This window comes from Hippopotamus amphibius, chromosome 15 (genome assembly GCF_030028045.1).
Source record: "Hippopotamus amphibius kiboko isolate mHipAmp2 chromosome 15, mHipAmp2.hap2, whole genome shotgun sequence".
Taxonomy (NCBI): domain Eukaryota; kingdom Metazoa; phylum Chordata; class Mammalia; order Artiodactyla; family Hippopotamidae; genus Hippopotamus; species Hippopotamus amphibius.
This window is the reverse complement of record NC_080200.1, coordinates 14,701,332-14,729,191: the sequence shown is the minus strand read 5'-3', so window position 1 is coordinate 14,729,191 and position 27,860 is coordinate 14,701,332. Positions and strand designations below refer to the sequence as shown.

At 58.5% G+C, this 27,860-nt stretch overlaps 4 protein-coding genes across 5 annotated transcripts; 3 read left to right on the top strand and 1 right to left on the bottom strand.

Moving 5' to 3' along the window:
* Positions 1–292: 292 nt before the first annotated feature.
* On the bottom strand, positions 293–1,443 carry TSSK6 (testis specific serine kinase 6). The gene has a single exon (XM_057709822.1). It carries the CDS (start codon positions 1,201–1,203, stop codon positions 382–384), a length of 822 nt encoding a protein of 273 aa, XP_057565805.1. The 5' UTR covers positions 1,204–1,443; the 3' UTR covers positions 293–381.
* On the top strand, positions 1,130–10,179 carry NDUFA13 (NADH:ubiquinone oxidoreductase subunit A13). 2 transcript variants are annotated; one of them, XM_057709824.1, is made up of 6 exons: positions 1,130–1,362; positions 1,923–2,143; positions 8,034–8,112; positions 9,249–9,320; positions 9,701–9,770; positions 9,987–10,179. In XM_057709824.1, the coding sequence occupies exons 1-6, from the start codon at positions 1,282–1,284 to the stop codon at positions 10,037–10,039; spliced, it is 576 nt and encodes a 191-aa protein (XP_057565807.1). In that variant the 5' UTR covers positions 1,130–1,281; the 3' UTR covers positions 10,040–10,179. The 2 variants fall into 2 exon arrangements, with proteins under 2 accessions (XP_057565807.1, XP_057565806.1); XM_057709823.1 differs by lacking the exon at positions 1,130–1,362 and having other exon boundaries at positions 1,949–2,143.
* Positions 10,180–10,424: 245 nt separating this feature from the next.
* YJEFN3 (YjeF N-terminal domain containing 3) lies at positions 10,425–18,736 on the top strand. The gene is made up of 6 exons (XM_057709825.1): positions 10,425–10,811; positions 14,461–14,569; positions 16,417–16,527; positions 16,749–16,862; positions 16,942–17,092; positions 18,531–18,736. The coding sequence occupies exons 1-6, from the start codon at positions 10,549–10,551 to the stop codon at positions 18,734–18,736; spliced, it is 954 nt and encodes a 317-aa protein (XP_057565808.1). The 5' UTR covers positions 10,425–10,548.
* A 679-nt stretch (positions 18,737–19,415) lies between these two features.
* Positions 19,416–27,168, top strand: CILP2 (cartilage intermediate layer protein 2). Its single transcript, XM_057710387.1, has 8 exons — positions 19,416–19,479; positions 20,475–20,573; positions 21,438–21,710; positions 22,258–22,413; positions 23,486–23,764; positions 24,130–24,238; positions 24,424–24,581; positions 24,833–27,168. The coding sequence occupies exons 1-8, from the start codon at positions 19,416–19,418 to the stop codon at positions 27,166–27,168; spliced, it is 3,474 nt and encodes a 1,157-aa protein (XP_057566370.1).
* The last annotated feature ends 692 nt before the right edge of the window (positions 27,169–27,860 follow it).

Genomic DNA, 27,860 nt, shown 5'->3' with positions numbered 1-27,860 from the left:
GCGCGGTTGGCTGTGGACCGACGCCCTCCGCGCGCGTCCGCTCGCCAGCAGCCTCTCCAAGCAGCCACCGCCCGCCGAGTAGCGGTCGCTCATTCCGCACGGGCGCATCGTTTTCATCTCCTCTCCTCCCGCCCCCTCCCGGGGCCTTCTCTCGGGGAACAGAGGAAGCGCATGCGCCCTCCTGCTCTTGGGATCGTGGGGTAGGAGCTGAGTTCCAAACAGGGGCGACTGCGGCACCCCACGTCGAAGAAGTGGGGAAGGGGGAAGGGCGCGTGCACAGCGGCGCGCGGCGGCTTCCCGGAACCCCGGAAGCGCGCTTCTTGCGCGTGCGCTGCGCTTGCGCAGTGCTCGGGGCGGCGGGAACTGTGGGAACCCCGGCTTCTAGCCGGAGTCCCCCGCGCGCAGCCAGCTGTTGCGCGCTACTTGGCCCGCGGAGGGCCTGGCCGACGGGCTGAACTGCAGCAGCTCGGCGATGAGGGCCTTGCAGCGCTCAGACAGCTCGAGGCCGTCGGGGTAGAGAACGCCGCGCTTCTGGCGCCGGGGCAGGCCGGCGATGTCGGAGTCGTCGAAGGGCATACACCCGGTGACCATGACGTAGAGCACGACGCCCAGGCTCCACACGTCGTACTTCTTGGGGTCGTAGGGGATGCCCAGGAGTACCTCGGGCGACGCGTAGGCGGCCGAGCCGCAGTAGGTGGTGCTCAGGTCGGGGTAGCCGTGTGCTTGACGGCCGAAGCCGAAGTCGGTGAGCTTGACACGGCGCTCATCGGGGCTCAGCAGCACGTTTTCGCACTTGAGGTCGCGGTGCACCAGGTGGTGGTCGTGCAGGTAGCGCACAGCACCGGCGATCTGCGTGAAGAGGTCGCGCGCCTGTCCCCCGGGAATACGCCCATTTCGCTGCACGGCCTGCAGTAGGTCGGTGGCGGCCGCCTCCATCACGATGTACAGCTTCCCGTTGCACACCTCGATGAACTCGAAGACGTGCACGATGTGCGGGTGCCGCACGCCCCGAAGGATGGACAGCTCGCGTGGCAGGAACTTGTTGACGAAGTCGGGCGGCGCACGCCGCCGGTCCACCACCTTGATGGCCACCGTGCCCTTGTATTTCTTGGACGTGGCCATCTTCACCTTGGAGTAACTTCCTTCACCTATCGTGCGGCCCAGCTTATAGCCGAGTTCGCTCAGAAGTTTGTCGCCCGACATGGTGGCGCCTGGGGCGCGTGGGGCGCAGGAGGCGGCTGCTGTCGGGGGGCGGCCGGACTCCGATCTCGGGCCTAACCCATGGCGCTTGGCACCTGCACCCCCGCACCCCCATGTGCCCACTCCCGGGCCCCCGCCGCCGCGGTGCCCTTTATTGCCCAGGTAACAATTTCTGCCTTGTGAAGTGACCGCGGGCGTCACCCCGCCTCCGGGTGAGGGGTGGGGGTCCAGACTCCGCCCCGTGGTGCCCGTCCCCCTCCCCAAGGCGCTAGGGCTTTGTGACTCATAATCGCTCTGAATGGTCCAGTTCCCGATGAGAGGACACTAGCAAGGCGTCCAGACCACCACCGGGAGTGGAATCCGTGCCTGGGATTGGGGCGGCTCTTCATGAGTCCGAATCTGAGCAGCAGCCGTCCCCCAGCTTCATGTACTCAGCCCTGACCCTGTACAGCCCTGGGCTGCCCGCAAGGTCCCCCGAGAGGGAGAAAATGGGAAAGAGACCTGGCTCCCTCGGGAGCCTGGGGTTTCTAACTGGCCTGCACATCGCCCCAGAAGGCAGGTGAATGGGTGGTCCTTTGGTGCAAGGACGGGCTGCAGGCTTTGACACCGACTGAGCCACGCCCCATCTGAGAGAAGAGAAAATAAGGACTCTTCGGCCGCAGGTGGGGCGTGCAGTCGATCCCAGGCCTAGCTATCGGAGCTCTCCCCACTCACTGGAATAGGTGCACCAGAACCCTAAGTTCCCAGCCGGGTCCGAGACCTGCGCGGCTGCTTCCGCCACACTCCTCATGGCGTCGATCGCCTTTGCGCAACTTCCTCCCGCGACCGGAAGTGCAAGGTCCTGTAAGCATGGCGGCGTCGAAGGTGAAGCAGGACATGCCCCCGCTGGGGGGCTACGGCCCTATCGACTACAAGCGGAACCTCCCGCGTCGGGGACTGTCGGGTCAGTGTCGCCCTGCGCCGAGGTGTCGGGGTCTGGGCCTTCTGGGCGCCGCGGCGGGGTCGGGACGCCGGGGAGTCTGGCGGGCCTCAGTTTCCCTGGCCATATGACGGGAGGCGGAGCCCCGGGATCCCCAACAGCTTCAGTACTAACAGTAACGACAACTGCTGCAGTTTGTCGAGCGTTTACTAAGCCCTTTGCTTCCTTCTCGTAACAGCCCAGCAGCTTGGTCCCGTTAGTTATTCCCATTTTACAATTGATTAAACGGAGATTAATTTAGCCCGCGCCGCGAGCCTTCCGCCACTTGCCCGTTTCACAGGTGGGGAAAACTGAGGCCCGAGAGAGGATGCTACCTCCCCACAGGGCCACCCAGAGCAAAGCTGAGGCCGCAACCCGGAATACCGAGGGAATTTAAAAGATGTTCTGGGAAAAAAACAAAAAACAAACAAAAAATTGTGCAGTGGTTCCTCACTGGTGGCCCCCACGTGCAGGATATCCCAGGATTATGTATTCTTAAAATTGTCAAGGGCTCTAAGTAACGTTTCAGAAATTTTTGTTAGGTTCAACACAAAAAAATGTAAGAGAGAGAGTTAAAGGCGCCCTTAACTTACCTAAAGTTAAGAGAGAAATACAAAAAGTGTAAAGTAAGTTAAGAATGAATACTTTGCTAAGTTTAACCCTGTATATGTTATGCAAATTATGCCTCAATTGCAAAAAAAAAAAAACTTCATGGTCATGGTTTAAAAAAAAAGTTATAAGTCAGACAGTAGAAAAGTTAATGGCTGGTGAAAACTCAAGCCCTTCCCTGCCCCTTCTTGGCTTTTTTGTAGTCTGGAACAAAGGTTGGCAAACTTTTTGCGTAAAGAGCCAGATAAATATTTTGTGCTTTCTTGGCCAGGTGGTCTTTATCCACTGTTGCTGCTTTTTTTTTTTTTACAACTTTACAAATCTAAAAGTGTTCTTAGCCTGAGGGGCATACAAAAACAGGTTTTAGGCTAGATTTGGCACCACTGGGGCACTTGACTCATTCCTAGTTTCGGGGAATATAATGCCATCTGAGTCTCTTCTTAACACCCAGGCCAGTGCACTCCTAGGGTGTGTGGCATGAGGTCTGCTTATACATGTATATTTTTGTGACCTGTATCCAGACCAGGCTGCAGAAGGACCCCAGCCCTTGGGTCTCCTTGGGCTTCCCACAGTTAGCATCTCTTTTATTTTTAAGTCACAAATGTGGCCTGTATTCCAGTCCTCTTCCAGTGCATAACACAGCAGTGCCTTCTGTGTGCCTTAAATACCACTGACTGGGGTTGGGTCTCCTAATCACAGCCCTTTACACCAACTTTCGCTGTAGCACATATAGACCTGACCTCCCCCCACCCCCCAGTCTTTCCTTGCTGAGGAGAGGTGAGGGATATAACCGTTTCTGGGGGTGTGGTCTTTGTTTCTGTACCTGCATTTAGTAGTTGTTTGTTGAGTGTGTCCATGGGGCTGGGCTGTGTCCTGAGGAGCTCACTGTTTTGCTGACGAGACAGGCACATCATTCCATAATTTCCCATTGTGGCCAGTACTGAGGCCCAGGATAACTGGGGCTTGCTTGGGCCAGAATGGACAAAAGGACCTCTCTGCAAAGGAGTTCCCCAGGCAGAGGGAACAGTCAATGCAAAGGCCCTACACGCTATCCTGTACCCTGCCCTCATCCTCTGTCCTTCAGCCTCACCCACAGCTGCCCTCTCCCAATCAGTCTTGCTCTTGTCAAGGCATTGTGGCCGCAAGTCTGGCACCCACTCCCCTTTTCTCTATCTGGACCAGTCATTGCCAGCATTCCAGACATGCCAAGCTGGCTCAGGCCACCTTTAATCCACGCTGCTACCAAAGTGACTACTACCCCCACCTTTTCCCCTCATCTTTCTTACCCAGCTCTCCTCTCTCCACTCCCTGCTGCACCCAGCCAGTGGCCCTTTCTTTTTTTCTGGTATCTTTAACATTTTTATTAAGATTCACATGCCATACCATATAATTCACCCATTTCATATGTGCAAATCACCGATTTTTAGTCTGTTCACAGTTGTGCAACCACTTCCATGATCTAAATTTACAACATGTTCATCACCCCCCTCCCCAATCCTGTACCCATATTAGCATCACTCCACATTCTCTCCCAGCCCCTGACAACCACTAATCTGCTTTCTGTCTCTGTGGATTTGCCTCTCATATAAATGGCATCATTCACTATGTGTCCTTTTTGTGTCTGACTTTTCTCTGCACGTTTTTAATGTTTATGTTATAGTATGTTTCAGTGCTTCATTCTTTTTTATGGCTGAATAAGGTCCTTGTATGGATGGACCACAGTTTGTGTGTCCATTTACCACCTGATGGACGTTTGAGTTGTGTCCACCTTTTGGCTGTTAAGAACAGGGCTGCTGTGAACATTCTTGTACAGGTTTCTGTGTGAACATAACGTTTCCTTTCTCTTAGATGGAGTGGAATTGCTAGGTCGTGGTACTTAACTCCACACTTAACATTTTGCGGAACTGCCAAACTGTTTTCCGAATTGGCTGTACCATTTTACATTCCCCCCTGCAAAGTATGGGAGTTCAAATTTCTCTGCATCTAGACAACACTAATTATTTTCCATTTAAAAATTTTTTAGCCATCCTAGTAGGTGTGAATTGGTATCTAGTGTGGTTTTTGATTTGCATTTCCCTCGGGACTAACGATGTTGAACATCTTTGCATATGTTTATTGGCCATTTTTATAGCTTCCTTGAAGGAATTTCTATTCAAATCCTTTACACATTTTTTAAATAAATAAATTTATTCATTTATTTATTGGCTGTGTTAGGTCTTCGTTGCTGTGCGTGAGCTTTCTCTAGTTGTGGCGAGTGGGGGCTGTTCTTCATTGCAGTGAGCGGGCTTCTCATTGTGGTGGCTTCTTTTGTTGTGGCTCACGGGCTCTGGAGTGCAGGTTCAGTAGTTGTGGCGCACGGGCTTAGTTGCTCCACGGCATGTGGGATCTTCCTGGACCGGGGATTGAACCCATGTCCCCTGCATTGGCAGGTGGATTCTCAACCACTGTGCCACCAGGGAAGTCCCCTTTACACATGTTTTAATTGGGTAGCTAATAATTTTTTATTGAGTTTTAAGAGTTCTTTATATATTTTGGATACCATTCCCTTATCAGATACATGATTTGCAAATATTTTTTTTTTAAATAAATTTATTTATTTATTAATTTATTGGCTGCATTGGGTCTTCCTTGCTGCACATGAGCTTTCTCTAGTTGGGGCAGGCGGGGGCTACTCTTTGTTGTGGTGTTCGAGCTTCTTATTGCTGTGTCTTCTCTTGTTGCGGAGCACAGGCTCTAGGTGCGTGAGCTTCACTAATTGTGGGCTCTAGAGCGCAGGCTCAGTAGTTGTGGTGCACGGGCTTAGTTGCTCCGTGGCATGTGGGATCTTCCTGGACCAGGGATTGAACCCATGTCTCCTGCATTGGCAGGGAATTCTCAACCACCGCACCACCAGGAAAGTCCCTGCAAATACTTTCTTCTGTTCCGTGGGTTCTCTTTTCAGCTCATTGGTGGTGTCCTTTGCAGCACTAAAGTTTTAAGTTTCAGTGAAGTCCAATTCTAATTTTTCTTTTGTCACTTGTGCTTCTGGTGTCAAGTCTAAGAAACCATTGTCTTATTCAAAGTCACAGAGAATGACTTCTCTGTTTTCTAAGAGTTTTGTATTTTAGCTCTTAGTACATTGAGGTCTTTGATACATTTTGAGTTAATTTTTGTGTATGGAGGGAGGAAGGAGCACACTTTATTTTTTTGCATGTGGCTATCCAGTTGTCTGATTTGCTGAAAAGACTGTTCTTTTCCTATTGAGATATCTTGGCACCCTTGTCCAAAATCAATTGACCATAAATGTGAGGGTTTATTTCTGGTCTCAGCTCTGTTCCATCGATGTACATGTCTGTCCTTATGCCAGTGCCCACTGTCTTGTACACACAGCTGCGTGGTAAGTTTGAAGCGTCCTTCAACTTTGTTTTTCTTTTTCAGAACTGCTTCAGCTCTTCCGGTCCCTTGCATTTCCATATGAATTTCATGATGTGTTTGTCTGTCTCTGTGGGACTGTGGGGGGGAAGGTTGGGATTTTGATGGGGACTGTTGAATCCGTACCTCAATTTGGAGAGTCCTGCTATCTGAACAAGTTCCCATCCATGAATACAGGATGCATTTCTATTTATTTAGGTCTTCTTTACGCGTGGCCCGCACCCCCTTCTGGGCATGCCCCTTGTTGGCCTCTCCCACCAGATTAGCAGCTCTGGAGGCACAGACACCCGCTGAGGGCCTGGGGCCTTGGCCTCACCACTGTGAGGAATAGATGAGTTAGAGGTGCATCATCTTAAAGGCCACCTTACCTTAGTCTTGGAATTTATCTTACAGATGGGCCCTCACATGGGTGCCCAATATTGAGGGCAAGAGGGCCTCACGAGGACAGTCTCTCAGTCTGTTCCGTGAGGCTGGGTCAGAAAAAGAAGCCCCTGGGCCTCCCTGCAGTTGTTGCAACGAATGGGCAGCCCTGATGAAACACTCCCACCAATGGAAAGAATGTCAAGTGCCCAACGCAGGTGGTCAGCCATTGTGTAAGAGCCACGCATGCACTGGGAGCTGGTCCTCGGCACTCAGGCCTCTCAGGAGAGGTCCTACTTCTGAGCACAGGAAGCAGGATGCTCTCGCTACCTTGTCCCCCAAACGTGGAAGTGTCTTAGCTTGAGCTCTGTTTTTAACAGGTTGAACTAAAGGTGTAAAAAGTTGAGTCAGTTTCTCATTTATCTCTGGTATCTCTGGGTCCAACAGAGGTGCCAAATGAGCCTTGTGCTGGAGCCGAGCTGAAGAAGAAAGAGCCCCCACTTCGTCCCCCCACGAGGCCTAGGGAGTGGCTTTACTCCCTCCCATTTGTCGGTCCTTTACTAGGTGTTAAATGGAGCTCCATCTGGCTGAGTTTGCCAATACATCTCAGCAATCATGAGTTCTGTCCAGAGGAGAGACTGAGGCTTGAAAGATGAGGGGGTGTGGAACGAGCCAGCCCCAGCCAGGCCCCAGCCAGGCCCCAGGTGTCCAGACCACTCTGAAGACCCCAGCAGGCCCACAGCCTGTCAGTCAGAATTACAGCGCAGGTGCCCACGGGTACTCAGTAAATATTCATTTTGGCCTCTGTCTCCTGGGGTCCTGGGAAGCAGGCTCAACCCCACTGGGCCAGGAGGCAGCAGCTCCCTGGGAGCCCAGGGGGTGGCTGGGCAGCCCCTGTAGGGCACTGCCTGTCTCCAGCAGCCCCATCCAACCCCCTGTGGGCAGCACACAGGGAGGTGGCCCAGGCAGCCGGGACCTCCATGGAGCTAGGACCCAGCGTGGACACCGTCCTTCCCCACGGGGACCAGCTGGCTGGAGGGAACCAAACAACCTTCTAGTCAGTGGTGGGGTCAGGGCCACCCAACCATAAGCATTTAGGCCCTCGGGCCTTCCCATAGCCTCTGCCTGGCCTGTGCCTTCCAGGAACCCTGGCGTGTGTGGGGGCAGAGGTGTTGCAGCCTCGGCAGCCTAGCAGATTGGTACCCTGCCTGCAGAGCGAGTGAATGGGATAAAGAGTGGGCTACAGCTGTGGGGGGTGTGTGTGTGTGTGAGGGAGGGGGCCTGTGGACTTTCCACAGAGACAAAAAGTAGTCTGAAAAAATAAGCATTAGAGACGGTACTGGCCACCTCTGGGAGCGGGTTTGTGAGGGCCTTTGCCTTCTCCCTCATTTGTGTTTCTGGAGTATTTGCACAACGAGTGGGTTGTGCTTGAGAAGAAACGACAAGGTGGCCTGTCCCACGTGCATGTGCTGAGCGGCGCCCGCTCTGCCCACAGGCTACAGCATGTTCGCCGTGGGCATCGGGACCTTGCTCTTCGGGTACTGGAGCATGATGAAGTGGAACCGCGAACGCAGGTAGGCCCGCTGAGTACCCAAGGGTCCAGGTTAGCACGGCCCGTCGGGCAGAGGTGGAGTTGGAGGGACAGGGCCGGGATGCACTCTTCGTAGTGGGTTTTTGTCTCTGGGCGGTGACCAAGCAATGATGATATAAGGGCTTAAAAAGCAGATCATGCAAGACAATGGCTGGGCCAGCCATACAGGGCCTGATGGGCCTAGGTCTGCAACGGCCTCAGTGTGGACTCTGGCCGCCTGTGAGCTTGCCCAGCACCCCACCAGGTGGCTCCTTCTCATTGGCTCCCAGCTAGCTGGGTCCCTCCACCCTCTCCCACTCTGTGTCCTTAGCACCCACCTTGAGCTTGCTCACCCCCAGCAAGGGTGGTACTGGAGAAGGCCCAGCTCGTGGAGGGCGCTCAACATTGTTGAGTGAACTCAGGAGCACCTGGTGGGTACTGGATGCTAGGGCCCCCACACTGGACACGCAGGACCAGGAGGACACAGTCCTAACTACGGTGTGTGACTGTGGTGAGGGCAGCAGCCTGAAGGCGGGCTGCTACCCTGGGTCCTGGGGGATGGGGAGGGAGTGGGAGGGTTGCGGTGGGGGCTGAAGTTCACCCAGACCCTTCCTTGTGCCACCGTGAGGTTCCTGGTGATGAGGGGACAGGGCCAGAGGCCACTCCCTGGGCCACATCACTGGGCACCGCTCTCCCCACTCTCCCCCAGCACAGACGGGGCTGGTGGCTTGGAGATGCCGAAAAACAGGCAGAAGAAAGGAGCTGCCCGTGATGCTCGCCCCCCATGGTTATTTTGAGATGAAAGGGAGGTGGTTTTGTAAGGCCCAGAACCCCATGATGAATGTTCCCCCGGTTCACTGCAATCATCAGGCCTGGGCTATTTTTAGGATTTAAAAAAAGTTTTGAACTGAAAAGAAAGTGTGAAGCCAGCAGTCTTGTGGACTGACGCTGCCTGTGCCAGCTGCATCCCCTCCCACCCCCCATCTCAGGCTGCTGGTGGGCAGAGCCCACCGCCCAAGCCCTTCCCCCTTGCTTACCTCTCTCCCAAACCCCTTTCCAGGGAAATACATGTCCAAGGGCCTCATCCTGCCCCCCACCCCGCCATGGTCTGATCTGAGTGTCGGTTTTGGGGTTTCACAGGCGCCTGCAGATCGAGGACTTCGAGGCCCGCATTGCACTGATGCCTCTGTTTCAGGCAGAGAAGGACCGGAGGTGGGCCGCTGGAGCCGGCGTCGGGAGGTTACAGGCCTGAGTGCCGCAGCCTGTGGCGCGGGAGAAGTCCAGGACGCACATGGGGACCGACAGCCATGACCTTGTACATGGCTCCAGGGGCTGCCGTTGTCTTTGGAGAGGGCCCCAAACTTGACTCGTAGCAGAGACCCATGAGGGAGAATGGAAAGGTTTCTGGAAGCAGCGGCATTGGGGCTGGGGCAGGAGGACAGTAAGAGTTTGCCAGTGGAAGAAAGGAAAGAAGAGGGGTCAGCACGTGCAGGGTTGGGGAGATGGAGCAGGCCCAGGTCTGGCCGCTGTGTCAGGCAGGGGCCCCTCGGGGTGGTCAGGCCTGTCCCCCACCTCCCGCCTTGTCCCTGCAGGGTTCTCCAGATGCTTCGGGAGAACTTGGAGGAGGAGGCGATCATCATGAAGGACGTGCCGGACTGGAAGGTGGGTCCTCAGCAGGGCGGACAGGGGTCTAGGCCACTGCAAAAGCATAGCTGCCCACTGAAAACCTGGGGCAGGGGGTAGTGGGTGCCAGGTGTGAGGAGGGGAAGGCAGTTTTGGGTATAGGCACGGTGGCTACCAGGCCTCGGGGAGTCCCAGCAGGCTGCATGGACCTAAAGGCTTAGCTGCACCCCCACCCGTACCCTTCTGTTCCCACAGGTGGGCGAGTCTGTGTTCCACACGACACGCTGGGTGGCCCCCATGATGGGTGAGCTCTACGGGCTGCGCATGAACGAGGAGATTCTCAGCTCCAGCTATGGCTTCATGTGGTACACGTAGGGGCCTGCACCCCTCAGACCACTGGACCCCCGCTCCCTCCCCACCAGGAGAGAATAAATGCTCTGGAGACTGACCTGCCTGTGTCCCAGGGACTGAGTGATTGGGGGTGGGGGGCTAGGGGATGTCACAGGAGATGTAGGAACTAAGCAGAAGATGCCGATGGGATGGCCCCAGGATCACCCTCCAGCGTTGGCTGCCAAATGTGCCTGGACTTTTTCCTACCTTTGTTGAAACCCTGCTTGTCAGCAGCCAAGCCCTGCAGACTGGGGAGCTACTCCACCTGGGCATGGGGTGGGTGGGTGACCTGCCTAAGAGCACCAGCGTGGAGAGGGGCGCAGCGGATGCGGACCAGGATCCCATAGCAGGGGTAACCGACCCATCACTGCCCCTCCAGACTTTTTTTCCCTGCCAATATTCGCAGCTCTGGAATTCCCGCCATCCCATGAGGCAGCTCCACCCCTGGCACAGTGGGGTTAAGTTCACTTGCACCTACCGACCAATGGCTGTGCGCAGCGCCTTCGCGGCGTCTCCTGATTGGTGGACACGCAGGGTGGGCGGGAGGAGAGGACTCCCCCCCCTCTGCCCAGGGATGCACTTAAAAGGCTGTGGCAGTGGTGGCTGCCTGCGTGCACAGATCACCTCCGCCATGAGCAGCGCGGCAGGCCCGGACCTAGCGGAGGCGCCCGAGGAGCGGTGTTTCCTCAGGTCAGCCCGGGAGAGGGACCGGAGGCCGGGGCATGGCTGGAAGAGGGCCTGGGGGACCAGGGACTGTAGGGCAGAGGCAGAGGCATGGCCGGGAGGGGGCGCGGGGAGAATCCGAGGCCCACCCTGCACTTCGCCGGAGAGACTAAGCCTGCGGCTGCCAACACCTCCGGAGCTGCGTTGCCAGGGAAACGGCATCCGCAGCAGGCCCGCTCCTTATGAATTATTCATCAGCACCGCTGGTGCTCAGCCGTCACCCCACAGCCTAAGCCGGGCCCACCCCCCCTTTCCGTCTTTCCCAGGGACCCTGGAGCCCATGCCCCTTGTCTCCCGGCCCGGAAGAGCTGAGCTCTTTTAGCTCCTCAAATGCTCACACCCTCTTTGATAGGGCACCTGCTGCTAACCCCTTGTTCAGAGAAGAAAACTGAAGCCTGGGCGGGGGAGCCACTGGCTGAGCCAGGGCTAAAGCGATTTCTAAATACATGGGCCGCTTGCCAGTGGGCTGATGAATTTGGGGTCTGGCAGCTGTGGCTGTGCCTTCCCCCTTGTCCTAAGTCATCCTCTTGTGTCCTCCTCTAAGCGCTTGTGACATGGGTCCCCAAGCGGGGCTGTGGACCTCGCTGCGAACCAGACCCCACAGCCCTTTGTGCGGCCACCTGCCCACTGTCCACTCAGCCCCTCTTCTCCAGGCAGGTACCTCGCAGCGACTGGCTGATGTCCAGACTCTGCTAGAGAGCCGGCACATGCTAGGGAGGGGGAAGAAGATGTTCTAGAAGCTGGAGCTGTGACTTCACCTGGTGTGGGGGACGGTGGGCCGTCAAATGCCCACGGAGGAGTGATGGGGTGCTGTGTACTGGGTGGGAGTGAAACGTGGGGAGAGACGGCTGAGGTGGGGGACACCACGGGGGGCACGTAAGCATGCAGAGGCATTTGAATAGTCTCTGAAGACTGGGGACCCACGAGAAGGTTTGGGACGGGGGTAGTGAAATCTGGTGTTCAAGTTTTCAAAGCCTCCTCGCCTTGTGTTGCGTTTTGGGGGATGAGGGTGCAGTAGGCAGCCAGGTGAGCAGTGAGGAAGGGCTGGTGGGCAGAGGCATGAGGGTTGGAGAGAAGCAGATGGAGCTGAGAAACCAGGGAGTGTCTGGCACAGGCACCCTGGCCTCAGAGCTTCACCTCTGAACAGCCCCCTCCCGGAGCATTTTGACACTTCTGGGGCTGGTGGGCAAAGCCTGGGGCCTCACAGCTCCTCTCACCTGGGGGCTGAGGTCTGGAGAAGCAAGGGGCACCCTCATGAACGGAGCACCGCTCCCCAGTCCCATGACAGCTTTGCCCCATCCCCTCCCCAACCCGGCGCAGCTGCCCCCTTCAGGCTCCTAAGCCTGGACTGCCCTCTGCCTCTGGAGTGCCCGTTATCACTCCAGTGACCGGTCAGGCAGGAAGATAATGTTCCGAGTGGAGGTCAGAGGCCAAAGCTTTGGAACCGAGGGTGAAGAGGAGGAATGGCTGACCCTGCCCCAGCCCTCCTGTGGGGGCAGCAGAGCTGTCACAAGACGAAGCTAGAGGAATGAGCCACATTCTTTTTCTTTTTTTTTTTTTATTATTTTATTTATTTATTATTTTTTTGGGGGGTACACCAAGTTCAATCATCTGTTTTTATACACATATCCCCGTATTCCCTCCGTCCCTCGACTCCCCCCCACCCTCCCTCGAGTCCCCCCCACCCTCCCCGTCGCACTCCTCTAAGGCATCATCCATCCTCGAGTTGAACTCCCTTTGTTATACAACAACTTCCCACTGGCTATCTATTTTACAGTTGGTAGTATATATATGTCTGTGAGCCACATTCTTAAAGCGCCTTCCACGTTCTTTCCCAGGAGCTGGGCCGGCCTGCCCTGGGGGTGCTCTTCATCTAGCCCCACCGTGAGCTCTTTTTCCCCACCTGGTCCTTCACCCTCATGCAGCATCAGCCTCAGACAAGCTGGGAGTTGCATCTGGCTCTGCTTGCTGGGCTGACAACGCATGTCGCCTTGCCCTAAGTCTCCACCTCCCCCATCTGTGTGGGACCCTGAAGTATCTTTCTGACCAAGTTTCTCAGCCTCACTCGCTCTGACTCTCTTCTGTCCCTTGAAGCTGCCAAGTTCATTTCCACACAGGGCCTTGGCCCTCACTGTTCTTGCCACTTGGGTTACCTCCCACAGCACTCCAGGCCAGCTCCTCCAGGAAGCCCTCCCTGACTCCCCAACGCATAGCAGTGCTCGCTTCCCACCTCCACCCCTCCTACTGCGTGGCCTGGTGATGCTGCAACATTGGCCAGAAGGTTGTGGTTTCCCGCTCACAGAATCAAGAAAAGGAACCTCAGGATTCATCCCAACAAACCTCTGCCCATCTGTAGGTCTGCCTGTGCTTTGTTCACACCCCATCCGTGGCTCTGGAGACAGACACCAAGGGTAGAAGGCTCAGTTTTCCAACTTGCTTCCTACGGGACTCTGGGCACGCCGTTTTATTTCTCTTGAGTTGTTATATGTTCTTCCAACTCTTCTGGGCCTGGTTCTTTTACAATAATAATAATATTATCATAATAATGATCATATTAACTGTTATCATTACACTGTAGGGTGTGCTGAGCTGGGGCAGGTGCTGTGCCCCAGCTGGAAGGGGTCCTGGCTAGCGGATGCTGGCCTCAGGCTATAGACTCTGCCCAGCTGCTCTAGCCCGATTCTGGAGTGAGGAACATCTTCCAGTCCTTGATGCCAGCTCTTCCTCTCTGTAGCCACCAAGTCCATGCCCCTTGGAAGGCCCCTAAACCAGGGCCAGCTTGGGTCCTGCTCTTAAAAGGGCTCAACACTTGGTTTAATGCCCTGACACCACCATCTGAAATTCTTAATAATTATTGATCAAGGGGCCCCACATCTGCATTTTGCGCTGGAGCTCGAAAATTATCTAACCTGTCCTGCCTTCTCTTTTGCAAAGGAGGAAGCAAGGCTAAAAGAGATGAGATGCACCCCAGTCACTCAGCGAGCTGGGGGCTGAGCTTCACCTCAAGCACTTTGGCTCCATTTCTCTGGCCACAGTTATTTGAATTTTATCACTGACCCTGAAGAGGGATCACCAGTGAGTCTCATAGCTGCAGGCCCCACATCCACCTCGCCATGTGAGCCATCAAACTCCTCTGCTGCCTTTAAAACCCACCGCCCCCAGGCACCCCCAGTCCAGTCCTAGAATTCTTTCAGTGGTTTCCACTGCCTGAAATCCACACATCGCCCCCAACAACTAAGTCCTTCATGCTCTGTTCCCCACTCTGGGTTCCTCCCATCTTGGGGGCTGGGAGCATCTGGGTGAGGCTCTATCTCCCATACTTTGGGACAATAGAACCAACACTCACTGCCATGCGCTCCTTCTACCACCAGAGGGCTCCCGCGCCTCAGGCTTGTGCTCAAAACTCCCGCTGCCTGCCAAGTTTCCATTCAGCTGTGTGCGCTGCAGTAAGGAAACTGAGGGAGGGTCTTTGGCTTTGGGCACGGGGTGGGGGTGGCATCCGGGCCTGGCTCGGAACGTTGGTGGCACATTTCTGGCCCCAGTTGAGTCTCTGTCTCTAAGTATTTCTCTCTGTCTCTCTGTGCCTCTGAGCATCTCTCCCCACTCTAACCCCCAGCACCGCGGAGGCAGCTGCCCTGGAGCGGGAGCTGCTGGAAGATTATTGCTTCGGGCGGCAGCAGCTGGTGGAGTGGTGCGGCCATGCTAGTGCCGTGGCTGTGACCAAGGTACCTGACCCCGATCCTCAACCTTGACCCCAACCAGATGGCCAGCTCACCAGAATGGAGGCCAAGCTGCATGACCCCCATGGCCAGGATGGTCATTTCTGCCTCCAAGAAGCCCCTCTTTGTTTGGGGCCACCCCAGCCCATCACGCAGCTGGGGAAAGGGAGGTCAGAGAGGATCATCACTGGCCCAGGCCAGGGTGTTGGTGAGCATCAGGACAGAGATGGGGTTCCTCAGAGATGTGGAGGCAACCACAGAGGTGGGTCTGGGGCCCTTGACTACCTGCCTCTGCCCCCTCCTGGGTCTTGAGCAGAGGGGACGTCAGCTCCCGAAGTCCGAGCACCGCCAAACAACTCCCTGCCACAGGTTGGGGAGCTGAGGCCCAGAGGTGGGGAGGCGTCTGCACAGGGTCCCAGGGGTTTGGAAGTAGAGCTATGTTTGGCTCTGAGGCAAATCCCCAGGCCTCGAAGTGCCTGCAAGAATAATAGCAATGACGATACTACTGTCTAGTGTTTCGTGTCATGTTGCCAAACCACACGGGGCCTCAGTTTCCTCCTCTGAGAAAGGGTAATAAACTGACACCAATTAATAAACACAAACGGCTTAGAAAAGTGCCCGATTGAGTCAGGGCTCCAGCATGTAACCCTTTCCCTCTTCCTCCCCTTCTTCCTCTTCTTCTCATTATACTTTTTAAAAAAGTGAATGTCTTTCTTTACGTGAACTCCATTTTTTCACTTAAATATTCCTATTTCCAAGTGAACCATATCCTGAGTGAGATGCTCAGTGGAAAAGAAAACAATGAAAATCAAAGCCACAAAAGTAAACCCAGTGTAGTAAACTCACTGCTGGCCATTGGTGACCAGCCATCCAGTTTTTGCATTGAAAGCTCTGTGTTTGTCCAGAGGCTTCTCGGTCCTAGCCAGCCGGACGTTATCACTCTCCCTGACTGGGTTATGTGTCTAGGGCTCTGGGCATGGTGTGGTGTGGTCATAGGTACGACCAGGTTGGGTCAGGACCTTGCTGAGGTCCTGGGGAGGAGACTCAAAAAGGAAATAACGTTCCCTCGGTGTGGTTGGAGGTTAGAGTATAATCGGGTCCCCTGGAGCCACCCCGGGTCTGGTAGAGACCCCACGAGCCTGTCAGAGCCATTGTTACTCCCATTTGATAGAGGCTGGGGGAAGGAGAGCGAGCTGAGGCCACACAGAATCCAGGTAGGGCTGAGACTCTTAGCTCCTGCATTAAAGAGAGGGAGATACACAGAGACGCAGAGAGTCAGAGAGATAACAGAGGTGGAGAGAAAGAGACACAGAGGCGAAGACAGAGACCAGCGAGAAACAGACGCGGAGAGACACAGAGAACCTTTGAGAGAAACAGACAGGGAGGTGAAGACAGAGGCCAATGGAGAGGGACAGAAGGAGAGAGACAGGGCATGACGGGTTGGAAAAAATACCCCCCTCCTCTCCCCACCCCCCCCAACTTTGGGGCCTCTGAGAGGGACTGAGGACTGGAAACATGGGCGGGGGAGGGGCAGCCACTGCAGTGGAAAAAGGTGGAAGAATGTCTGCAACTCAGGCCGAGAATAAACAAACCGCACTCTGGGCTCGGGTGGTGGCGGGAGGCACGTTTTTCTGCTTGGGCTTGACAGAGCCTGAGGCAAGGACTCTAGGTCTCCAGCAAGGAAACTGAGGCCCCCAGAGGCCCCGCCCCTCACCCAGAACCCCTCTCCTCCAGTCCTGTCCTCTTGCCTCCAGGCCCGGGCCCCATCCCATCCTCTACTCCAGGCCTCAGTTTCCCCACTGGAGTAAGGAGTCCCGAACACCATGCCTTTGCCTTTGCTGTGCCCCCGCCAGGTGTTCCCTTTGCCTGCTCTCTCCCGGAAGCAGAGGACGGTGCTAGTGGTGTGCGGCCCGGAGCAGAATGGGGCAGTGGGGCTGGTCTGTGCCCGGCACCTGCGGGTGTTTGTGAGTAGCAAGGAGTCCCTCGGCCTCCTAGGGTCACACTCCTACCTCATCCCTAAAAATAAGTCACTTTCTCCTGTTAGTGTCCCAGGGGGAGGTTGAGGCATGTCCGTTTACAGAATATGCCCAGGGCTTGCCCCAGGCCGTGTCTGCTGCCTTGTACCCAGATCTGGGGGCAGAGGCCCAGAGAGGGGCCTGGGCTCACCCCTTCCCGCTCCCTGCAGGAGTACGAACCAACCATCTTCTACCCCACACGCTCACTGGACCCGCTGCACCGGGACCTGACTACCCAGTGTGAGAAGATGGACATCCCCTTCCTGTCTTATCTGCCCACGGAGGTCAGCGTGGGTGGCAACTGATTGGGGTGGTGGGGCACAGTGCCCCAAGGCCACCCCCTGACCCTGCCTGCCCTCCCAGGTCCAGCTCATCAACGACGCCTACAGGCTGGTGGTGGATGCCGTGCTGGGCCCCAGTGTGGAGCTGGGCGAGGTCGGGGGCCCCTGCACGCGTGCACTGGCAACGCTCAAGCTGCTGTCCATCCCCCTCGTGAGCCTGGACATTCCCTCAGGCATGCCAGGTGGAGGGGGGGCATGAGGACCCGGGGGGCTTGGGTGGAGGACCCTGTACCCTGGCTTCGGGTGGTCCTAGCCTGTCTGCTCACTCTGAGCCTCAGTTTCCCCAGCGTGGCTGGGTCCTGCACTCCGGGCGAGGCTGAGGGTCATGTCCATCCCTCGGCTGGGAAATACCCAGGCTGGTGCCCAGGTGATCCTGGGCCCCCTCCCCCTCCCCCCGGTACAGCGTGCCTGCTGCCCACCCTGGCCCAGTCGCCTGGGCAGACGTGAGCTCACTCGGCAAAGGCCTCGCCCATCCTGGCCGCCGCCCCATGCCTGCTGGAGCCATTAGGCAACGGGCAGACGGAACAAACAGCTGCTGGCCAGCCGGACCCTCCATGGGGGCGGCCAGACTCAGGGGGACTTCTCCTGGCTTACAGGACCCCAGGGTCATAGCAGCAGGATGCCACAGAGCTGGGGGTGGTGCCTAAGAGAGGAGGTGGGCTGCTTGGTCTGAGGGGGCAGACCTCATGCTCACGTCTGAACAGAGAGCCTAGGACAGAGAGGGTCATCCTGTTAGGTAAGAAGGGGTTTTTAGTGGCCCCTTGTCTGAGGGTGGAGGCTAGGGTCAGAGAAGGAAGCATTAAAGTCAGAGGGAGGAGGCTTTTAGTTAGTGGCCCCAGACAAGTCAGAGGTAGGAGAGAAGGCAAGGTCCCTAGTCTGAAGGTGGAGGCTCATGTGAGGGATGGCAGAGGCTACGACTCAGTGAGGGAGAGGACAGGGTCCTGCCAAGTCAAAAGGCAAGATCTAGTCTGAGGATGAAGGCAGGGATGTCAGGTCAGAAGAAAGGGTCTCTAGTCAGAGGGAGGAGGATGCATCTCAAGTTGGGAGCAGGGGCACATCTTGTCAGAGGCAAGGAGACAGGTCTGATGGGGGAGGCTTGCCTGAGGATGGTGGCAAGCCTGTTCTCTGAGTAGAGAGTGGGGATCTGGTCAGAGAGAGAAGGCTGGGAAGTCTAGGTGGAAAGAGACTTTAAGTGGGGGAGCTCAGGATTGATAGGGAGGGAGGTAGAGAGACAGACACCAGGTCAGAAGGCAGACACAGAGGTCTGACTGAGAAACGGCAGCAGGTAGAAATGATGTAGTCTGAAGGCAGAGGCTGAGTCAGATGGAGGAGGAAGACTGGGTCGCAGGATGGGAGCAGAAGCAGACAAGTATGAGAGCAGAGGCTCTGGTCAGGGGGGAGGGAAACATCTCCTAGGAGGGGGAGAAATTGGTCTGAGGCAGGGGCTCAAGTTCACCGGGACGCAGGTCAGACCAAGCAAGACTCACGTGTCAGAGCAGAGGCTGTGTCTGATGGGGAAGGGGCATTGGGTGGTGGGCCGGCAGTACTCTTGTCTGAGAGACAGCACCCCTCCCAGCTCCTGATCCCCGCCTCCCATCCTTCCTCCCTCAGGCTGGGACCCAGAGACCGGCAGCCACGCCGAGGACGGGCTACGACCCGACGTGCTCGTGTCGCTGGCGGCGCCCAAGCGCTGCGCCGGCCGCTTCTCCGGGCGCCACCACTTCGTGGCCGGCAGGTTCGTGCCCGACGACGTGCGCCGAAAGTTCGCTCTGCGCCTGCCGGGGTACACGGGCACCGACTGCATCGCGGCGCTTTGACAGCCCCCCGCGCCCACGCGGCTTGGGCCCGCGCCAATAAACAGACGTACCACCACCACCTTGCCTGGGCCTCCTCTGTGCGCGGGGTCTGCCGCGGGGGTGTTCACACTCGGGGCGGAACTTCCCACCCGTACCCTGGTGGCTCAAGGCGGGAGGGACGGAGGGCAGACGTAAATGGGACTTCCCGCTGGCCTCCGAGAAAACTGGAGCCAGCAAAGTGGAGGGTAGATTCAGGGTGGGATTTCCAGCCTGCTCGGGGTGGCCTAGAGCCAAGACAATCGAAGTTAGACCCGATGGAGGATTTCTAGCCGCCTAAAGGGCGGCCTAAAGCGTGAAGGTTCGGACAGCTTCAGGCTCGATTCCAGGAGGCGCTTTCCGACGTGGAGGATGGAGGGTAAGCCAAGGAAGGGACTTCCAGCCGGCGGCGAGGGGACGCAGGCCAGCCCGAGGGCGGAGGTACAGCCGGACGCACCGAGGGGGGCAACCCACAGAGGTTGTCTGCGCACCGAAGTCACCTCGGGCCAGGGAGCTTTGCTTGGACGGGGCGTGGCCTGGACGGGGCGTGGCCTGCAGTCTCGTCCCTCCCCCATCCTCGGCCCCAGCGGCCGCCAGACCCGCGGGAGTCCGACCCGAGTGCGCAGCGGAGCCGGGACCCTTCCTCCGACTTTCAGACCTGGCCATGGCGTCACTGCCGACACTGCTCTGCCTCTGTGTCGCCGCCGCACACCTGGCGGGGGCCCGAGGTGAGGCTCCCCCAGACCCCAGCCCAGCCCCCTAGGCGCCCGAACGTCTGGCAGAGGGCCTGGCAAGCAGCCCGAGTCTGGAGACAGAACCAAAGGACCCACTAGCTTCCCCAGACCTGCATCCCCTTTGCCAGCCTCGGGGGTGGAGTGAGGGGGCAACGAAGAGATGGAGCTCTGGGACTGCCTGGGGGCGGGAGCGAATCTCAACCACTCTCTTCCCTCCTCCAAGGGATTTTAGGGGCACTGGGAGTGTGGTATGAACTTCAGGCTCCTCTGGATTCTGGGGACTGCAGGGTGCCCATCTCAGCCACAGCCCTTGGACCTTGAATCACCCAGTCTTGGCCTCAGGATGAAGGGGTCAGAGCTGTCCCCTCTCGCCTAACTCCTCCCCTCTTCCACACACACACATATACCACTCAGAAAAGAAATTCCCATCTCTGGAACATTCAGTGGAGTGGGGAACTGGGCCCATTTCTCAGATGGGGAGACTGAGACTCCAAGAGGGAAGGGACTTGTCTGAGGTCACTGACCAGCCCAGCTATCTTAGACAACTCGAGGCCAGAGAAGCCAGGCTAGATTCCAAGGACTTCCCACTGGTAGCTTGGGCCCCAAGTGCAGGGATGAAAGGTAGACTGAGGGAGGGACTTCCAATCAGCCTATGGATGAAGGAAAATTCAGATCAATATGATGGCAGGGAGGGGCCCAGCCAACTGAACTCATGGCCACTGGACACAGTGGGAGAACTGAGTCTGGGGGAGCAGAGTGTACACAGACTTCCCCAACCTAAGGGGCTGTGTCTGAGTGAGGGATGGGGCTGTGGGAGACGGGGGGTAGGGAGCTCATGGGGAGGGTTCCTGGAGGAGGGGGTGCTGCAGTTCTTGGGGTGAGCCCGAGCTGGATACTGGCTTCTCCCCTGCGAAACAGGGATGATCGTGGCAGCACCTTGCATACCCGGCGCTCACAGAGGTCCTTCCCCCCACTCACCCCTTCGACAGGCACCGCCACCCCTGAGGAGCCCACGGTGACTGCGTGGGGCCTTGAAGGTTCATCGCTGCGCCCTGGCCGGCCCTCGCCAACCCTGGAGGACTGGGAAGGTGAGCCAGCTTGGGTCTGAGTCCTGGTTCTGCTGTGGACTCCGTGTGAGCTCTGGCGGGTGGGGTCATGCGAGGAGGGGATCCAAGCTGGGTGAGGAGCCCAAGACGGTCCTGGTCCCTGGGCATGGGTGGCAGCCCGTGGAAGTGGTGCCCCAAGAGGTCTGAGGTTGAGGAGCAGGGAGGTGAGAGCCCAGGCTGTTTGTCCATGAGGAAACTGGGGTGGGGTGGGGTGGGGGGGTGGGGGGTGGGGGGACAGTCAGCTCAGTTCAGTCAGGGGAGCAGGAGGTCTGGAACCCGAGTCTCTAGTTTCCCAGCTAGGAAGGTTCTGTTTGACTCCCTCTTGAATCAGGAAAGGAGTGAGAGCCCCTTGGGGGGTTGATGGAAACAGAAGCTAACCTGTGAGAGGCCAGACCCGTCCCACCTCTGGCTTCTGTGACGCAGAGGTTACCTGATAGGTTCAGTGGGCAGTGAACAAGGTCCCAGCTGGCACAGGGCTGGTCTCAGGCCCGGCTCCTCCTGCTGCGTTTATATCTCCTTACACCTCAAGGCTTCTGAATTATGAGGGTGGGGGCTGGTGAGACAGTGGCAAGATCTCGCCGTGCACCCATGGGCCGGCTCAAGTACTGAGCAGTAGAGCTAGGGCCGGTGCAAGAGAAATCCAACCTCCCTTGATCCCTTTAGAGCTTCCTTCTGTCCGAAGGCTCTGGATGTGGGCAGGCTGGGTTAGCCCATGCACTTCTGGGGGAGGGGGACCCGGCTGAAACACGCAGATGGGGGTGGGCGGGCCACAGCCCGGGCCCCTGCAGGAACCGATGGGGCCCCGACCGGCTGCGGCCCGGGTCCCAGCGCGTGCGGTGCCCGCAGAGGCCAGCGAGTGGACGTCCTGGTTCAATGTCGACCACCCTGGCGGTGACGGTGACTTCGAGAGCCTGGCGGCGATCCGCTTCTATTACGGGCCGGCGCGCGTGTGCCCGCGGCCGCTGGCGCTGGAGGCGCGCACCACAGACTGGGCCCTGCCGTCAGACGTCGGCGAGCGCGTACACTTGAACCCCGCGCGCGGTTTCTGGTGCCTCAACCGCGAGCAGCCCCGAGGCCGCCGCTGCTCCAACTACCACGTGCGCTTCCGCTGCCCGCTCGGTGAGGGCGGGGCTCAGGGAGAGGCGGGGGACTGGCCGTCGGTGGATGAGGCCCGAATGGATGGTGTTGGGGGTGGGGAAGAGGGCCGTGTGGATGTGGGCGTGGCGAGGAAGAGGCGGGGTCCTTTACGAGCAGGGCCACGGGAGAGGGCGGACCCCGATAGCAGAGGGGCTTTGGAAGGGAGGGGCTCGGAACGGCAGGCGCCCAGGTGGGGGGCAGGAAGGGGCCCCCAGGAACTTCTCTCCCTCTCGCTGTCCTCATCTGCTCATTTATAACAGCTCCGTTCTCTGGAGGCGAGTTTTGAGCCCAAGATGTGTGTGAGACGCAGGGACAGCAGCAGGGCTTATCTTGGCGGGGGAGGGACGGTACCTCAGCTGCACATTCGACTGGTGGGCCTGGGGGGAGCACCGACTGAGGCAGTGGGCCGGCCTTCTCTCTGACTCGGATGCACGTGATGGGAGTGTCCTCCAGTCCTACACTGTCACCAGAATTCCAGGTTCCTCGGGTGGGTGGTTACCTGACGCCCCCATTCCTGCCCTCTACCCAGAGGCCACGTGGGCTGCGTGGGGCCCCTGGGGTCCCTGTTCCGGGAGCTGCGGGCCAGGCCGTCGCTTGCGCCGCCGCCGCTGCCCAAGGCCCGCTGGGGATACGTGTCCCGGGCGTCCCTTGGAGGCGCAGAAGTGTGTGAGGCCTCCTTGTCCAGGTAGGAGGGGCGGGGCCTGGAGGAGATAGTTGGGGTAGAGGCGGGGCCTGGGTGTGGGGGCGGGGCCAGTTGAGGGAAGCAATACCTGGAAGGGCTAGTTGGGGTGGGGCCTGATGGGGAGGTGCCTGGAGGGAGGAGGCGGAGCCTGGGTGTAGGGGCGGAGCCTGGAGGGCCAGAACTTGGACCACGTGGAGACTGGCTTTTCCGTCCCTTCCCGGCCGCCGGGGAACGTTGGTAAATGTGTACATCTGGACGGGTGGACTTCATAGGAGTCGTGTCCAGTCATGGGCAGATCTGAGGAGGTGCTTCCTCTGTGGGCATGTTGGAGTGCGCGGACGTCCCAGTGGACGTGGACACACGCAACAGCTGGCTCACGCCCCTGGGATGCACACACGTGTGGCATTTGCAGGCCCCGCCAGTCCCCCACGCCCACGCGGACACGCGCTCACACCCTGGCAGACACGATGCCCAGGCCCTCCCAGGGCCGGACACCAGGCCAGCCAGGAGGCGACTGGAAATTCCAATCAGGCCTGGGCTCCACAAACACGGTCTGGAGACTGCCCCGGCAGAGCCCGCAGCAGGGTGGGGGAGCACGGTGGCCAATGGGGTGGTGGGGTCCCCACCCTACCCTGCCTGGCTCTGCCTTCTCCATGCCTCTGCCTTGAAGTTTCCAGCGGAATTTTCCATTTTATGGCGAAACCGCAGGATTGGGACGGGAGGGAGATGTTCTGGGCCCAAGACCCAGCCCCTTGCTGGGCCCCCGGCCCCAGCCTGAACATTTTCTCTCATGCTAGAAGGAGCCTCTCTGCCCTAAGAGAGTCACCTCTCCTGTCCCTTCCTCCAGGGCATCTTCCTCACACTCGGACCCCAGGTCCCTCCCTTTGGCCCAACCCTGACCACTGAGCCCCATGTCCTTCACACTAGGGGCTGCTCCAAGCAGGTCCATGCTGACGACTCTGAGGGGCACATGGCGGGCAGGGTGTCTAGGTGCCTTTGCTGAGTGACTGATAGAGAGGAAAGCCCTCCCCAGGAAGGGGTCAAGAGTCTCCTCTGCCTCCCTGTGTGTCCCTAGGGTGTGGCCCCAACACCTGCGGGTGCCCCAACCACATCCTCCTGGGCTCGGTGGTCACCCCATCTGGGCGTCCGCTGCCAGGAGCCAGGGTCTCCTTGAGAGACTGGCCTGGAACCGTGGCCACTAGCGATGGTCATGGAACCTTCCGGATGCCTGGAGTCTGTGCCAGCAGCCGAGCCAACGTCAGTGCCCAAATGGATGGCTTCTCTGCAGGCATGGCCCAGGCCCAGGCCAACAGCTCCGTATCTGCTGTGGTTACTGTTGTCCTTAATAAGTTGGGTAAGTGCCTCGTGGCAAGAGGGATGAGGGGGCTGAGGAGCTGGGGAGGAAATTCTGGGTGACGCCAAGCACTTGGGATGATGTGATGCACAGTGAGGTCAGTGGGGCAAGAAATAAGATGAAACGGTTACTGGAGAATGTGAAGCGAGATGTGGATTTGCAAAGGGAAGCATTAAGATTAAGCATTAAAGGCACAGTCTCCAGCAGATGTGGGGTGAACCTGAGTGGGGGGAGGTTCATCAGAAAAGGTCCAGGTGAAACAGGGCATCGCTCTAAGGGAAAGGATGGGGCCCTGCTCTTAGGAAGGGTCATTGGGAGAAGCTGGGATGGGTCAGGGCCCTGACCTTTGCTGCCTTTACCCCCAGAGAAGCCCTACCTGGTGAAGCACCCTGAGTCCCGAGTTCGACAGGTTGGCCAGAATGTGACCTTCTGCTGCAAAGCCTCGGGCACCCCCATGCCCAAGAAATACTCCTGGTGAGTTCCTTGCCCCATGTTCAAGGGTCTTGCCCCCAGTTTGGGGGTTGAAACGGGCTTCCCGTGATATGTGGTGCCTCAGAGACCCAGAGGAAGCTGCTCTGCAACCTCCCTGTGCTGCAGGTGGGGCGGGACGGATGCAGCCCCTCTAGGGACACCCATGGTGTTGCTCACCCGCCACCCAGGTTCCACAACGGGACGCTGCTGGACAGGCGAACGCACAGGTATGGGGCCCACCTGGAGCTACATGGGCTTCACCCAGACCAGGCAGGCATCTATCACTGCAAAGCGTGGAATGACGCGGGGGCCGTGCGGTCGGGCACTGCCCGACTCACTGTGCTTGGTAAGCATCCCCTGCAAACCTATCCCCAACCCTGAGCAAGCCCTGACACCAAACTGAGCCCCAATTCCAGCTAAAATTCAACCTCAAATGTACCCCACCTTCAGACTGATCTCTGACCTTGCTCAGTTGGATCCCAGGCTCCCACTACACCCCTGGGTTGAGCCTCTGACCCCAATCCAGGCCCCCAACCTTGGCCTCCTTGGAGTTCTCCCCCTTACCCTGATCTGGCTGATTGTTTTCTTGCTGCACAGCCCCAGGCCAGCCAGCCTGTGACCCCCAGCCCCGAGAACACCTGATCAAGCTTCCAGATGACTGTGGTCAGCCGGGAAGTGGCCCCACCTACCTGGACGTAGGCCTTTGCCCTGACACTCTCTGCCCCAGCTCTTCAAACTCGAGCCCCCGGTGTGCGGATGCAGGCTCCCGCTGCTGCTCAGTGCGCCGCCTGGAGAGCAGGAAGGTCCATTGCTCTGGCTACATCCTCCCAGTCAAGATAGTGGCTGAATGTGGCTGCCAGAAGTGTCTGCCCCGTCAGGGGCTGATCCGGGGACGCGTGGTGGCCGCTGACTCAAGGGAGCCTTTACGCTTTGCCCAGATCCTGCTTGGTGGGGAGCCCATTGGCTTCACATCCTACCAGGGTGACTTCACCATCGAGGTGGCACCTTCCACTCAGCGGCTGGTGATTACTTTCGTGGACCCCAGTGGCCAGTTCGTGGACACTGTCAGGGTCCTGCCTTTTGACCCTCGGGGTGCTGGCGTGTACCACGAGGTCAAAGCCATGCGCAAGAAAGCCCCTGTCATCTTAGATGCCAGCCAGAGCAACACCATATCCCTCGGGGAGCTGGAAGACAGGGCCCCCTTAGGCGAGCTGGTCATCCCCCCCAGGGCCTTCCGCAGAGCTGACGGTGAACCCTACGTGGGGGCTGTGGAAGCGCGGGTGACGTTCGTGGACCCCCGCAATCTCACCTCGGCGGCCGCTGCCCCCAGTGACCTGCGATTTGTGGACAGTGACGGGGAGCTGGCCCCACTGCGCACCTATGGCATGTTCTCGGTGGACCTCCGTGCCCCTGGCTCCACGGAGCAGCTGCAGACTGGGCCGGTGGCCGTGCGCGTGGCTGCCAGCCACATCCGAATGCCCGGCCACGTGGAGGCCCTGAAGCTGTGGTCGCTGAACCCTGACACGGGTCTGTGGGAAGAGGAGAGCGGCTTCCAGCGCGAGAGGCCGGCGGCCTCACGGGTCCGCCGGGAGGAGCGGGTCTTCCTGGTGGGCAACGTGGAGATCCGGGAGCGGCGTCTGTTCAACCTGGACGTGCCTGAGCGCCGCCGCTGCTTCGTGAAGGTGCGCGCCTACGCCAACGACAAGTTCACCCCCAACGAGCAGGTGGAGGGCGTGGTGGTCACGTTGGTCAACCTGGAACCCGCCCCCGGCTTCTCGGCCAACCCCCCCGCCTGGGGCCGCTTCGACAGCGCTGTCACTGGTCCCAACGGCGCCTGCCTCCCCGCCTTCTGCGATGCTGACCAGCCAGACGCCTACACCGCCCTGGTCACGGCCACCCTGGGCGGAGAGGAGCTGGAGCCCGCCCCGTCTCGGCCCCGCCCGCTCCCGGCCACCGTGGGCGTGGCCCAGCCCTACCTGGACAAGCTGGGTTACCGTCGCACCGACCACGATGACCCCTCCCTCAAACGCAATGGCTTCCGCATCAACCTCGCCAAACCCAGGGCCGGCGAGCCCGCCGAGGCCAACGGCCCCGTGTACCCGTGGCGCAACCTGCGGGAGTGCCAGGAGGCCCCGGTGACCGCCAGCCACTTCCGCTTCGCTCGCGTGGAGGCGGACAAATACGAGTACAACGTGGTCCCCTTCCGCGAGGGCGTGCCCGCCTCCTGGACTGGAGATCTCCTGGCCTGGTGGCCCAACCCGCAGGAGTTCCGGGCCTGCTTCCTCAAGGTGAAGATCCAGGGTCCCCAGGAGTACATGGTTCGCTCCCACAATTCAGGGGGCAGCCACCCTCGGACCCAGGGTCAGCTCTACGGGCTGCGGGATGCCCGCAGTGTCCGAGACCCCCAGCGCCCTAGCACCTCTGCCGCCTGCGTGGAGTTCAAGTGCAGCGGGATGCTGTTCGACCAGCGTCAGGTGGACAGGACGCTGGTGACCGTCATGCCCCAGGGCAGCTGCCGGCGCGTGGCGGTCAATGGGCTCCTGCAGGATTACTTGACCCGGCACCCCCCACTTGCACCCACCGATGACCTGGCTGCCTTCTCCATGCTGGCCCCGCTGGACCCTCTGGGTCACAACTACGGTGTCTATACAGTCACTGACCAGAGCCCAAGGCTGGCCAAGGAGATCGCCATCGGCCGCTGCTTTGACGGCTCCTCTGATGGCTTCTCCAGGGAGATGAAGGCCGATGCTGGCACAGCCGTCACCTTTCAGTGCCGGGAGCCACCAGAGGGCCGGCCCAGCCTCTTCCAGAGGCTGCTGGAGTCCCCATCAGCAGCCCTTGGTGACATCCGCAGGGAGATGGGCGAGGTGTCCCGGGCACAGTCCCGAGCCTCAGGTCCCCTCCGCACCCGCCGTGGCAGGGCACAGCAGTGACCTGGGCCCCAGCCTCACTCCTCTGCCCTGCTCCAGACTCCTCTGTCCTTGGGAAGTCTCACCCCCCTTCTCCAGATGCTCGCTGTCTCTTCAGGTTTCTGGGCACCCCCCTCCCCTGCCCAGAATTCAGAGTCAGGTCTGATGGTGGAAACGCAGGTGGAAAATCATTGCTGTGTTGATGTGAAGTGGAGTGTGTCCTGATTGTGGGAGCCAGTGTCTTGGGGTGATGGTTGGGGCAGGTGACCAACTGAGGCCCAGAGGGGATCATTTCCAGCTCGCATGCCAGCTCTGATTTCATGTGTGTTTTGACCCTGATTTCAGATAATCAGCCCCTTCAGTTTTCTGTGCTGAGCTGGGTATTTTATTGGGTCCTCTACCCTGAGCTGTGTTCTTGGGGTTATTTATTGAAACAAAGCTTGCAAGGCTGGTCACAGGTGTGAGTGGGGGGTCCGGATGTGGCCCGTTGAAGATCTGAGGAAGAGGCTTCTTAGCTCTGGGGCTGGGGGGCACAATTCTCACATGTTTGATGCTTGGAGATTCCCCAGGGGGTCGGGGCAGGGATTCAATTAAAGATGCTTCATTTCCAACTCATGGTGTCGGCCTTGGGGAGAGGAGGATGGAGGCTGGGCCTGCTGGATCCAGATGCACCTTGGCAGCCAGAAACAGGCCCAAAGCACATACGGACGTGGGTG

Excerpts from the sequence above, each read along its gene's own strand:
- NDUFA13 (XM_057709824.1), top strand. The coding sequence starts at position 1,282 with ATGGCGCTTGGCACCTGCACCCCCGCACCCCCATGTGCCCACTCCCGG. Across the intron at positions 1,363-1,922 it reads CGGTGCCCTTTATTGCCCAG|GTGCACCAGAACCCTAAGTT; the intron begins GTAACAATTTCT and ends TCACTGGAATAG. Across the intron at positions 9,321-9,700 it reads CAGGCAGAGAAGGACCGGAG|GGTTCTCCAGATGCTTCGGG; the intron begins GTGGGCCGCTGG and ends TTGTCCCTGCAG.
- YJEFN3 (XM_057709825.1), top strand. The coding sequence starts at position 10,549 with ATGAGGCAGCTCCACCCCTGGCACAGTGGGGTTAAGTTCACTTGCACC. Across the intron at positions 10,812-14,460 it reads GAGGAGCGGTGTTTCCTCAG|CACCGCGGAGGCAGCTGCCC; the intron begins GTCAGCCCGGGA and ends TCTAACCCCCAG. Across the intron at positions 14,570-16,416 it reads GTGCCGTGGCTGTGACCAAG|GTGTTCCCTTTGCCTGCTCT; the intron begins GTACCTGACCCC and ends TGCCCCCGCCAG.
- TSSK6 (XM_057709822.1), bottom strand. The coding sequence starts at position 1,203 with ATGTCGGGCGACAAACTTCTGAGCGAACTCGGCTATAAGCTGGGCCGC.
- CILP2 (XM_057710387.1), top strand. The coding sequence starts at position 19,416 with ATGGCGTCACTGCCGACACTGCTCTGCCTCTGTGTCGCCGCCGCACAC. Across the intron at positions 20,574-21,437 it reads AACCCTGGAGGACTGGGAAG|AGGCCAGCGAGTGGACGTCC; the intron begins GTGAGCCAGCTT and ends CGGTGCCCGCAG. Across the intron at positions 24,582-24,832 it reads TGCCCGACTCACTGTGCTTG|CCCCAGGCCAGCCAGCCTGT; the intron begins GTAAGCATCCCC and ends CTTGCTGCACAG.